This window comes from Metarhizium robertsii, assembly GCF_000187425.2.
Source record: "Metarhizium robertsii ARSEF 23 chromosome Unknown MAA_Scf_1, whole genome shotgun sequence".
In the NCBI taxonomy this organism is placed as follows: domain Eukaryota; kingdom Fungi; phylum Ascomycota; class Sordariomycetes; order Hypocreales; family Clavicipitaceae; genus Metarhizium; species Metarhizium robertsii.
The window spans coordinates 208,785-221,235 of NW_011942149.1; the positions used below are offsets into that span (position 1 = coordinate 208,785).

The 12,451-nt window shown below is 51.8% G+C and overlaps 3 protein-coding genes across 3 annotated transcripts; 1 reads left to right on the forward strand and 2 right to left on the reverse strand.

Moving 5' to 3' along the window:
• Positions 1-75: 75 nt before the first annotated feature.
• Positions 76-1,845, reverse strand: MAA_01671 (uracil permease; the record flags this gene model as incomplete). Its single annotated transcript, XM_007819669.1, has 3 exons — positions 76-1,337; positions 1,394-1,703; positions 1,762-1,845. 3 exons carry the CDS (start codon positions 1,843-1,845, stop codon positions 76-78), a joined length of 1,656 nt encoding a protein of 551 aa, XP_007817860.1.
• Positions 1,846-3,332: 1,487 nt separating this feature from the next.
• On the forward strand, positions 3,333-6,224 carry MAA_01672 (N-terminal binuclear Zn cluster-containing protein; the record flags this gene model as incomplete). Its single annotated transcript, XM_007819670.2, has 5 exons — positions 3,333-3,646; positions 3,720-4,523; positions 4,583-5,513; positions 5,584-5,907; positions 5,964-6,224. 5 exons carry the CDS (start codon positions 3,333-3,335, stop codon positions 6,222-6,224), a joined length of 2,634 nt encoding a protein of 877 aa, XP_007817861.2.
• A 1,706-nt stretch (positions 6,225-7,930) lies between these two features.
• MAA_01673 (Ankyrin repeat-containing domain protein) lies at positions 7,931-11,868 on the reverse strand (the record flags this gene model as incomplete). Its single annotated transcript, XM_007819671.2, has 3 exons — positions 7,931-9,917; positions 9,971-10,829; positions 10,878-11,868. The coding sequence occupies 3 exons, from the start codon at positions 11,866-11,868 to the stop codon at positions 7,931-7,933; spliced, it is 3,837 nt and encodes a 1,278-aa protein (XP_007817862.2).
• Positions 11,869-12,451: the final 583 nt, after the last annotated feature.

The following is a 12,451-nucleotide window of genomic DNA, read 5'->3' on the forward strand; positions in this document are numbered from 1 at the left end:
TCGCATATGGCCTTGTGCCAAGATGTAGTAAATGACAGCTGCAATAATACCAATGACGGCTCCCAACTTCTGTTCCTACACTTTTTCATGCCTTGTATCCCTTTCCTTTTCTCCACCATCAACCTCATCCTCTAGTTCTTTGACTTGAGCACCATTGCCAATGTCCATGTCATCAAGGGCATCGCCAACTTCCATCCAAGTATCACTGGTCTCAGGAATTGGAGAGACCTTGCATAGGCCCCAATACACAAGGGAAGAGACTGTAAATCCACAAAAGAAATTGAGGTTATATATATACGTGGCACCTTTAGGCACCTCTCGTCCAACGGCTCCAGCAAATCCGACCACGTTGATGGCGATTCCGCAAATGTACGCCACATAGGCGCGCCAATGAATGCCATGGTTATAATAGTATGGGCCGGTTTTGCTGGGGCTATAGAGCTCTCGGGCGTTTAAGTAACCGCGACGCACAATGTAGTAGTCAGTCGCCATGACGCCAGCCACTGAACAAAGAAACACGCTATACGCCGACAGGTAGGTGGTGAAGCTACTAGAGCTAGATAGAAGGTTATATGGGCACATGGCGAGCGCCACTACCGCGCAAATGTAGCTTCCGCGACGGATATTAATAAACTTTGGGAACAAGGCCGTCATGTCCGTGCCAGCAGCAACCGAATTAGCGGCAATATTCGTTCCAAGTTGGGCCAGGGCGAAGCCTAGGGCAATAACAAAGACGCCAAACCGCTGGGCCGAGCCGCCGTCTTCAATAAAGTGGCCTAGAAGATCAAGGGGGTTCCAAATTGCCTCTTGGTAGATGAGCATCGATGAAGAGGAGACAATAATGCCGATAAAGGAAGTCACGGCAAATCCAAGCGGGATGGCCAGCAGCTGAGGGAACAAAGCGGCCTGAGGTCGGCGGGCAAAGCGAGAAAAATCGCTATTATTAATAATCAAGGCCGCAAAGTTTCCAATAGAGGACATGATTCCCTTGATAAACTCCCAGGCGAGATCGCTACCAGAGATGGTGGCAGGTTGTCGAACAATTGGGCCAACACCGCCGGCACGCACCACGGCCCAGATGAGAAACGCGATGCCGACCGGCGGCACCACAAAGGCCTTGACGGTAAAGAGATGCCTGATTTTATGCACGGGGAACCAGAGTGCGGGCAGAGAACACAGCCAAAAGATGACAAAGGAGACATAGTCGGGCGTGCTGGTGGCATCCGTACCAAAGGGCCCAGGCATCTTGGTCCGATCCCAGGACAGCCATATGGATCGTATCATGAGATAGACGCAGGTGCCGCCAATATACGCCTGAACACCGTACCATATGCACGCTACAGAGACGGGTTAAAATCGACATTCAAGCGGTCGAGGCAGGGGAATGGCTCACCCATGGCGGCACGATTGAAAACGGGCCACATGCTCCCCCAGATGCCGAAGGGTGCGCGGTTCACGACGGAGAAGCCAATATGGTAGACGGCGCCGGTGCGCCCGATGAGGACGACGAAACAGGCGGAGAAGAAGTAGCCGAGCCAGACGCATAGCCAGGCCTGCCACCACGACAAGCCGCCAACAATCATGGACGATGAAATCATCCAGGTGTTGATGTTGAAGCAGTCGGCAATCCAGAACCCGACAAAGTTCCACGAGCCCCATTGCCGCCGCTCCTTCTCGACAGGTTTGAGATCATGGTTGATGAGCTACAGAGTCTGCGTCAGTACGGGTCCTGGCGGTGGTGTAGGCACTCGGGGTCCATACCATGAGCTGGGTCGCAGTGACGCCTGGCTCGGACGGGACTTGCAACTTGGTGATCCATCTGCGCAGACGCGACCGTCTCTCCATGGTGGTATATTGAGCACAGTGTTGTATAGTCCAGGGCGTAGCCGGTGGGCAACATGGGCGGCCCAAAATATGCAGGCGTGGGTTTACCGAGCGCCAAAGGAGCCAGGAAGTGGACAATGTTTTATTTACTCGCCGTCGTGAGCTTTCCCGGCACTGACTGGACAAAGCAACCGGCTCTCAAAGTAAGGACATGGAGTAGCAAAGCGCTCCATAAATTCCCCAACCCCCCTCGTGTTGCTCTTGCTCGAGAGATAAGGCGAGCGGGATATGTAGCCCCATGACGGTACTTGGAGAGAGGCACGGGCGGTGGCAGAATTACTAGGGTCCCCGGAACCAGTCTATTCCTTGGCCTTGGAAAAGAAAAGCCAACAGGGGCCGCAGCCACAAACTGCATTGACGCAACGGCGTCCTTGGCACATGATTCAGGAGATGGCCACCAAGGCAAAGCCCCGGCCGCCGGCGACGGGGCCGGGAATGTACGTACCGATGGCCCCACTTTACCCCGCGATTTGAAGAGCTAACCAGATTGATGCCATGGCCCATTACTCGATCACATCGAGTCAGTTTGACATAATGGAAACGTAGATAAGGGAAGTCGTCTGCGAGCTCAGCCGCATTTGCTCGGCTCTCGACTGCTTCTTGGCATCCGCACCTCTTGCCCTCTTATCGGGAGACGACATCCGTAGATGAATCCCCAACGGTACTAATTGCCGCATAACACGTGCTTATAGTCTCGTCTGGTAGCACTTGACAGAATAGAGCCACAAACGGAATGGTGAAGGAACTAGATGGCCACACCGTCATCCCTCCCAAACAGGTCTTTCCTCGTTGCCACAAAATAGAGTTGCGCCACACCGGCTCTAACCTAGAGACCTGTGGCTTTTTCGTGTCCCAGTACCTTGGCCGCGACAGATTGGATGAATTGTTGCAGCGGTGCCAACTTGGCATGCCGTGACACTATGTACACTCAACCCTCGAACCGAAGGATTAGGAGAAAAAACACAACAGACAAACCGGACACGTGGGAGCCCAAGTAATAGGAATGACTCCATGATACCGAGTGCTTGGTGCCGAGTGGGGGCTCCGCTACCGGCTACGAGTTCCATTCCGCGAGAACAAGATTCAAGAACGCCACACCCCATGACTAGTTTCCAAGGACACCCGGTTCGTTTTAAGCTGGGGGATCTGCGGAGTACTGTAACGCTTCCCCACAAGGTTCACGTCTCCGGCCCTTTATCGTACCTCGATGCGCGACTGTTAGTCCATGTCTTGGCCAAGGAGTACTCGTCGGCTTATCAGCTCCTGGGTCTGTCAGAAACACCTTCATCTCGCATCAACTCTGATTACGAGAGCCAAGACTGACATTTCCGTCGTCGGTCAGGTATTCAACCTGCCTCCTCACCGAACATCACCGCGCCCAGGGCTCCACCAATCTGGCACAAGACAGAACTGCTCGCTGCCGCAGAAGAGCATCACACGCCTACACAATGACGTCTTCACGCGGTGCCGACTCGTCGGGCTCGCCATGCTCGCGAAAACGCCCTCGTGAGGACTCTCCGGACGACTGTCTTCCAGACGACGACGCCAGAGACGGCAACGACACATCCCAGAGCGCAGCCGATGGTCGACTTGGCTCGGTGGCTGGCCAAAGCACCAATTTTCGCAACGTCAGTGCCTGTAGTCGATGCCGTTCTCGTAAGAATCGATGTGACCAGAGGCTTCCACGCTGCACCAGCTGTGCCAAAGTCGGTGCCGCCTGTGTTGGGTATGATGCGCTGACGAAAAGGGAGCTGCCCAGGAGGTGCGTTGTAGCAGTCCTCGCATTGAACCCGCTCTGAGGGTTACTCGGTGTCCATTGCTAATGAGTGCATTAGCTACGTCTTTTATCTTGAGAATCGGGTGGAAAGATTGGAGAAACTACTCGTGTCGCATGGGATAGCTTTCCCACCTGCCGATGATCTGGACATGTCCTCTCGCGGGGAGGCGAATGGTGACGAGCCAGGCGCATCGTCACCTGGACGACCTGCAATTCAAGACAGCCTAGACTTCTTCCTTGGCAACCGTTGTAAATCTTTTGCCTCGTCGGACAATAAAGCCAATTCGCCCAAAGCCATGGGCCGAGACTCCATGGGCTCTGCTTTGCTCAACCCCCAGACTGCCGCCACCTTCATGGCCGTGGCACTCCATACTACTCAGACATCAGCTCTCGACAATGAAAAGATGGTCAAATATCACATGGAGGACCCCCAAGGTTTCGAGGCACCGCGTTGTACGATGCCAGACAAGACCCTCGCACTCAAGCTGGTCAGAGCCTACTTTCACCGAGCCAACCCCCAAATTCCCATTTTGGAACGCGCGTGCTTCACCAAAATATTTGACAAGGCATATTCAGGCCAAGGAGGCGGCTTGAGGCCTCGGGAACAGTACCTACTGAACATGGTGTTTGCCATCGGGTGTAGCCACGGCTTTATTAACGAGCAAGACAAGGACAAGGCCATAGGCGGTCCATGTGTCGGGTCAAATATGTCCAAGGCTAACCTTTCGCCCGAGGAGTATTATTCACGAGCCTGCATGTATTTCGACCAATGCATCGTGCGAGAGAAGAGCTTGGAAGTGCTGCAAGCCGTCCTGCTTCTGGCCAGCTTTTCGCTTCTGCGGCCCGTGTTGCCAGGCGCTTGGTGAGCTCGAGTACATCGACCATTCATTCAAGACGGTGAAAACGGCTAACTAGAACAAGGTACATTACCGGGATTGCCATGCGCATGGCCATCGACCTAGGCCTGCACTGTGACACCGACGACGACGCCCCAGACCGTGTTCCCCATCCCATGGAGCATTCTCAGCCCGGCGTTGCCAACGGGGATGAGTGTGCAGAGACCGACGAGACTGCCCCGACGGATATTCGCGAAGTAAGGAGACGCCTATGGTGGTGCACGTACAGCCTGGATCGACTTGTGAGCATCAGCGCCGGCCGGCCGTTTGGCATCAGCGACAATGATGTATGCACCCCGTTGCCATCCTTGGACGAGGACGACAGGCTAAAGGACGGAGAAAGCACAACGAGTGCCGAATCTCACGACCTGCCACAAAGTTACAAGTATCTTACACATCACTTCATCAAGCTGCGGCTACTCCAGTCCGACATTTACGCCACGGGCCGAACTTGCAAGGGGCACGCCTCGAAAATCACCATCCGGCAAGAAGAGACGGCTTCAGAGTCCCCCTTCGAGGCAGACTCTGACCCCGAGTCCAAGTGGCAATGGCTAGAAGGCATGGAGAAGCGCGCCCTCGAGTGGAAGGCGTCGGCGCCCACGACGCACGTCACGGGTGTTTTGTTCCCCAAGGCCATTTTCGAGTTTTACTACTGGCAGACCATTGTGCTCTTGTACCAGCGCGATGCCAAGATCCCCGCCTTGATGCAAGAGGTGCAGTCCGTCTTGGAGAAGTTGCACGCCTCCGCGGCCCCGGCCTCCTCGGAAGCAGACGTATTCACAACAAGGAGATATATAAAGATGGCCCAAGCCGGACAGCGGGTGCTGCGCATGTACCGACAGCGCCACCTCGCCGGCTGCATCAAGTACACGTACAGCTCGGCACTGTATCTCTTTTCCGTCGCTATTTCCTATCTCCACGCCGTGGCGCAATCATCCGCCGTGCGTGCTCGGTTTGTACGTTGTTTTTTCACCCAAAAAAAAAAAAAAAAAGAAGGAAAAGCCGTTCTAACCCCCCGTTGCATAGACACCGGATGACGTCGACTTTACGATTCTGGCGGCGAGGTCCATCTTCGCTGACATGGCCGATACGTGTCCCGATGCGACGATGTGGACCGAGGCGCTGGAACGGACGGCCAAGGCAACCACGAGAATCACCCGACTGTACGACGACCTGGGCCAGCCGTCCCGGCCGACAGACTGGGACGATGACGGCGGTGCTATACTTTCAGACCACGGCGTGACCTCGGTAGCATCAGACGCCCAGGTCGGCGGGCGGGAAGACGGCGCACACGCGTGGCAGACGCTGGGGGGATACGAGGATTCCCGGCCGCGCGGGAGCCCAATACACGTACGTGACGACTGCAATTGTGAGAAATGGCCTTTGTCTAACATTTTGGCGCTTAGTGGGATTTTGCCGACGAGACTACGTCGTTCCGGCTGGCGGGCGATGATGCCGTTTCGGCGTTGGACATGGCCGTGCCGCCGTTCGGCTCTCTGCCGGCGCAGGCGCTGGCTGACATGGAGAGCAGGAGAGGCGACATTGAGTCCGGGGACCTTTTTGATCTGGAAACTATATGGCAGCTGGACAATCTTGCCACAGAGGCCCCGCACATGTGTCGAGTGTTGAATGTTGGCGCGTCGGCGGTGGAAACGGGGCAGGGTTGAGCGGTCTGGTGGTATTTGTCGTGTAGGGCTGGATAACTCATCGCAGACTTGGCGTCGGTCGAGGGAGATCATTCTTGCCTTTTGGGTCGATGAGGATGATGCCAACCTGTGGCATCTTGCAGAGACGTCTTGTGCAAAGAGGACCGCCATCGCTTGACCTTGGTGATGGATCTTGCTTGATGCGACGCTGCGGATTTGCTTGCCGACGCCGTGGGAACGTGATTGAGAAGAGGAACGCGCTCTTTGCTGAGCAAGTATACTGTGAGAAGGGCTCTGATGAAATGCTTGGGACAATTTCGCATTCAGCTCATCGTTCGCTTTGATATCAAAGCTTGGCCGTTACGTGCGTCATGGGCCGTCTTGGATTCGTCAGATGAGTACCAGTCTGTTCTATATAATGGTTTATTGTTATGTAATTACCATGCTTGGATGTAGCGAATGACAGGCAGATATTTGACAATGGACTTGTAAATGAGGCTTTTGTCGGGATTAAGCTTCTGAACTTTGTAGTTTTTCTTGCTTGTCATGATTTGATGCACAACCAAATTGAATCAAGAGTGTCTGATTTGTGATGGTTGGATTCCTATATGAAAAACTACCAGTTAGCCACTTTGTACATGTTTCCAAGTCGGCTCACTGGCGAGCAAGTACACGACGGGAAGGAGTTGTGCGCTGTCACACGGATGACACGTTGCCATGAAGGCACGGGCCGAACCTTGAACCTGACGATAGTTACACAAGGGCTCTAATCACGAGACCTAGGGCAAGGTCCTTTACTGCCTCTTGATATAAATAAAGGTCTTCTGCCCTCAGGACTTTAAGGAAAACTAAGGACCTTTGATATCAAAGCAAAGTATTAGTTGAATACGAATGTTGTTCCAAGCCCTATAATAATAGCCCTTGTCACATGCGCACAATGGCTTCTTTGGCATGGTCAGAAAGTGGTGAGTTTTCTCAGGGGCTTGTCTCGATGCCTTCGTCTTTGCATTCCTGGTCGCCCACGAGCCGCTCATGAGTGACGCATCTGAACTCTGGCCATCACTTTAATGAGTCCGTTGTCTTCGGAGAGCTATGGGAGAACCGCACCAAATTTTGCTTTGTGCAGTTTGGCAACAGTTCTAATTGGTGCAAATTAGAACTTGAACTATTAGATTATGAGACTTTCCATCTTATTTTGAACGTCCATGGTTCGCCATAGGAGCTATTTCGCTGTAGTCAGGTGTGACAAGGGCTCAATAGAGGGCTTGGAGCAATTTACTCAATTCATCTAATAACAGTCTTTGGTATCAAAGGTCCTTGGTTTTCCTCAAGGCCTTAAGGGACCAAAGACGTCTATTTATACAAGAAGTCGGTGAGGACCTTCTGCCCTAATCCCGTGACCGTAGCCCTTGTGTAACCAACGCTATTTCCGTGTAACAGGAAGAGGTCAAATCTAGTGGTGCACGGAAAAGGCCCAACAGATCGTGAGGCCTAATAAAGGGGCTTTACTAATATAGGACTTATTAGTTACACAGCGTAAACACGTGCCCGGGTAAGGGCTTTAGGCCTAGGCGTTCCCTTAATATATATAAGGTGGTTAGCTTTCTCTTCTTCTCTTGTAGTAACTTAAGACCTTAGAGACCCTTTGAGATTATTATGGAATTAAGCCCCTTATGCTCCAAGCCTTCTGTATTGAACCCTTGTCACATCTAGTAACATGTACCCCGTTATATTCCGTAAACAAACTTGTGCCAGTTCTCCTGTGACGTCTCAACGCCAGGCTTCGCCTCCACCTCCCACTCAACTCGGGTTCCTGCTCGACCTCGCATGATATTATCCGAATATTGAACCCCGTCCATACAGTCGGCCAAGGGCCCATAATACTCTGGGTCTCTTTTGAGACGAGTGCTTGGCTTAAGAACTTCTTTTTTGTGACGATTGCCAGGTTGAAGGGCATCTCTTTTGTGGCTAATGTCAGATATAAGGGCCTGTTTGTGCGGTGACAGCCCGCGCGGCGATCGTATGAGAGCCGACCCCCTGCGCTCCCTTTGGATCCTGTTCTGTTTGATTACCTGTGCCAGGCACCAAGGCGAATCGGTCCAAGATTTAGGTTTCACACGTCTAAATAAGCGACAGTCAACCTCGAGCACATTGTCACGTCTAACAGCAATCTCCAACGGAGTCCCGACCAAGCCTGGGCAGTGGCCTTGCCGTTTCTGGTCCGCGCCGCTGTCAATCAAGAGTCGAACAATACTTCTGGCATCTACATGATTCGAAAGGCAGGCAGCCTGCAGCGGGGTTTGGCCCTCCCAGACGGAATTCACATGGGCGCCGCTTTCGATGAGAAACTTGCATATTCTGTAGTGTCCCCAGGTTGCGGCTGTTACGAGTGCTCCGTCCATGTTGGCACCCTCCTGGACGAGCAACTTGACCACGGCCAAGTGATTTCCTGATACTGCACGGAATAGCAGCTCCGCCTGGGGAACCTGAATACTCTCGGTACAGCCAGACATGCATGTTTCATCCTGTGTCTTTCTTGTCTCCAAGCCGTCGCCCTCGTCGAGCAAGAGCTTACACGTCGCCGGCTGTCCACCATCGATGGCAGACATGAGTGGTGTGTAATTGCAACTCGGGTCCACTGAGCCCAAGTCGGCGCCATTCCGCAGCAGCATGTTGGCAATTGCCTCGTGCCCTTGGTATGCGGCACAAGATAATGCCGTGAGATTGTTGTATGCCTGGTTGACGTTGGCACCGCTCCTTAACAGCAGCTCCACGGTCGCTACGTGGCCATTGTTGGCTGCTAAACACAGCGGCGGCCAATGTTCGTTCTCTTCGTTGCCTCTAAAGCCATTTACGTCGCATCCCTGCCTTATCAGTTGCTCTGATATCTTGGCAAGTCCCAAGAATGCTGTGACGTGGATGCTAGTCATGCATGTATGCGACTTCCTTTTGGCTTTTCGGCAGCGCCTCACCATATCCAAGTATTGAACTATGGGTGTCTTCATTCTATTCAACAACAGTCGACCCAAGGCATATACTTTGGCTTGGTTACCGAGAAGCCGCAGTTCCAGCTCCTCTTCCTCTGCGCCACGAGCATGGAGGCCCCAATTCGATATCGCGTACTTGCAGAACGGGTACTGCGAGAAAAGATCTTGTGATGAAGATGCTTGCTTGTCAAAGTCTTGCAAGAAGAGATAGTCAAGACAGATATTTGCCATGATCCTATGTGCATTCTTCATGGCCAGAGAGCTGGTCCAGCTATTGCAAATCTCATGGTCCTTCTCTGCAGCACTCGAATTGTTCCGTGGGTTGATACAACACATGTGGCTCGCCAAGTACTGTCGTGTCGTTTCATGAACTAGGCAAATAATGCTAGTCTGTTCGTCAACCATGACTAAACCCACACAGGCGGACGATATTATCGTAATAGCCTCTGTATTACCTTCGTCTAGTTTGACTTGGCCCATCTCTATAGCAAGCGCGTATTGGAGCTCTGTAGTCGTCATGAGGCTTCCTGCGCAGCAGAGAAATGTGAGAACCCTCTCAGCAAGATGCCGAAATCCACAACGCTGCTCTCTAATTCTGGCAATGCTGATTGCATAAGCTTGATCTAATGAACATTGCCCACGTAGTATATTGTTAAGCGCCTGGTCAAGCTGTTGTGTTGTTGTCTTGTCTATAATAGATTGGAAATGCAATCTTGTAAGCAGGAACCTACACTGGCACTTAGAAATAGCAGCCAAATTTTATCTTGTATAAAAACTCACATGCCGTTGGACCTCCTAATAATAGCATTCTTGATCTTGGCCTTGTAATTCTCCCTGTGTTCCTCCAAAGCACAGTTACTCCCCACATCAAGGAGAGGAAGCTTCGACAGTCGATGCTCCATGTACTTTCCCATGTCTTCGTTCTTTGCTTTAATTTCCAACATGTCGCATGTGCCTTGAAACAGACGCCGTATCGTGACAATTCTTCGTGAAGTTGTCAGAATATTCGTCGACGTTTTGACTTGAAGTTTAAATAGCTCTTGTAATAGTGGCTCATGGCACCGGCCATCCTCGGCTTCACACTCATCAAGCGCGTCTATAATAATGAACACCTTTGAATATGCGGCAGCAAGCTGCTCAAGAGCTGTCAAGAGTTCATTATAAGATGGCCGTGTTGTTTTGTGCGCAATTGTATGGTTTTTGTGTAGGTTCTTTATGTTTTGCGGGAAGGGTGATCGAGTCTGAGCCAACTGCTTCACGAGGCTGGCAAGGAAATAGTAGCTGCTTTGTTGATGTTTTTGTTGGGAAATGCAGTAGATATAAGCCAGTCCAATCTTGTTGCTCTGTCGGGCGCACTTGATGATCTCTTGTATGGCAACCGACGCAAGAATCGTTTTCCCCGCCCCCGGGATACCTTCGCAGAATAAAGTCCTTTTATCGCCTTGAAACCATGCCTGAAATTTGGGTGACTTCAGAAACCATTCACCAGTACCAGGTTCCCACTTGGTCATGCAAGTGTTAAAATGAGTAGTGTAATCTGTTTCTGTGATCCATTGAAGAATTTGTTCTTGTTCCCTATATTCGACCCCGTGCCTTAGTTGGCCAACTTCTTGCCGTGAAGTCGATATACAACTAAGTACTGATATTAATTAATAGGAGCGGCAACAATTATTCATGGACGACTTACAAGTTGTAGCCAACTCTTTGATTGGCGGCTCGTTGAGCACCTGCTTGGGATGTATAAAAGAGATGAGATCCTTCGCGTATGCCGCCGCTACCAGGGCTGCATATCCCTGCCACTGATTATTTTTATGAGAATCAGCATAGTCACATATTCCTCGGATAACTATGCACGGAAAGTGATTCATCAGGCCAGCGGCTTCCATCTCAAAGCAGAGGATATTCTCTTTCGCCGCCCACTTATCCCGAATAATAGCATCTCTCATCAAGGTATCCGCAGAAGCGATAAGTCCGTAATGAACTACTAGGCCGCCGCCGCCTTTTTTGCGCTGGGCTCGAGCTATCAGGTTAGATGCATCATCGCCGCACACCAGACTGCAATCTTCTCCGAGCTTGTCCAGGGGGTGTGTGAAGGAGGAGCGGTACAGCCGGTCACTCGTGGCTGACGGGCGGCGGTATTTGTCTTTGTTATCAATATTATTGAGTGCGTCCTTGGCATTAAGGGCAATTCGGTTGCCCTTCCTGTCGTATTCAGCCTTTATCGCGGTTACTGCTTTTGCCAACGACGCGGGCGACTGGTCCAAATGCCCCGTGATGGCAAACTCGCAACCTTGGACTGCCTTTCCATAATCGTACTGTACCACTCCGCCTTTTCCGTCCCGTCGGCTGCTCACAACGATGTCGCCTAACCTAACATCATTCTTTATACTGGGGGCACCACCGCCGATACCGACCATCAGGCCGACCCTAACGCTCGGGAAGGAATGTTGCATGTGGTTTGCGACGACTGCTGCGGAGGACTTGCCATACTCCCTATCTGGCAAGATGGCAATGACAACATTATGTTTTCCCATTCTACCGAGTTTATAAAAGTTATCATCGGCGAGGGCGAGGTGTGCTGGTACTTCATGCTCCTCATCGAGGAACTCCTGGGCGGCTACGAACTCGGTTTCCAAGGCGCAAATCCAGCCAATAGTATAGTCCTTGGACTCATACATGGTGATTCATGCGGCGATTCACCACTGAGAATACTGAATAACTGGAAATGGGAAGAGCCTGGGTTCCTGAAATATGATGGGAGAGAGTGGGATGCTGAGTGAGATGAAATGCTCGAAATCCAAAGGCTGCCAGGACATAATATCTTGAGCGCAAATACCATAGCTGAAAAGCGAGAAAACGCAAGGCTTGGTTGTTGTATGGCTCGAATGGCGAAAGCACAGCCAGGATGCCATTGGAACAAGGCGACACGAGAGTCATCTGCCTCGTTGTTGGGCAGCATACAGGGTCTATTGTTGACAGACCAAGATATAGTGAGCAAAAGTATCACGTCTCACCCTGCAGCTGACAGACTGGCCCAACAGCAACCACCTACTTTCGCTTTGGTCCAATGAAACGGACTGTAGTAGGCCCTGGATGCTGCATCGAGGTACGTCAGCCCATGCAATGGACTTGAAGGGGCAAGTACAAGCCAATCTCTGCCTTAGCCAGTGTAACTGATGAGCATATACGTGGATTTTGGGTATCAGTGCATAGAGGTTTCAGTCTCGATCTGTGGATTTGTGAAGGAGGCGTGGGCCAAAG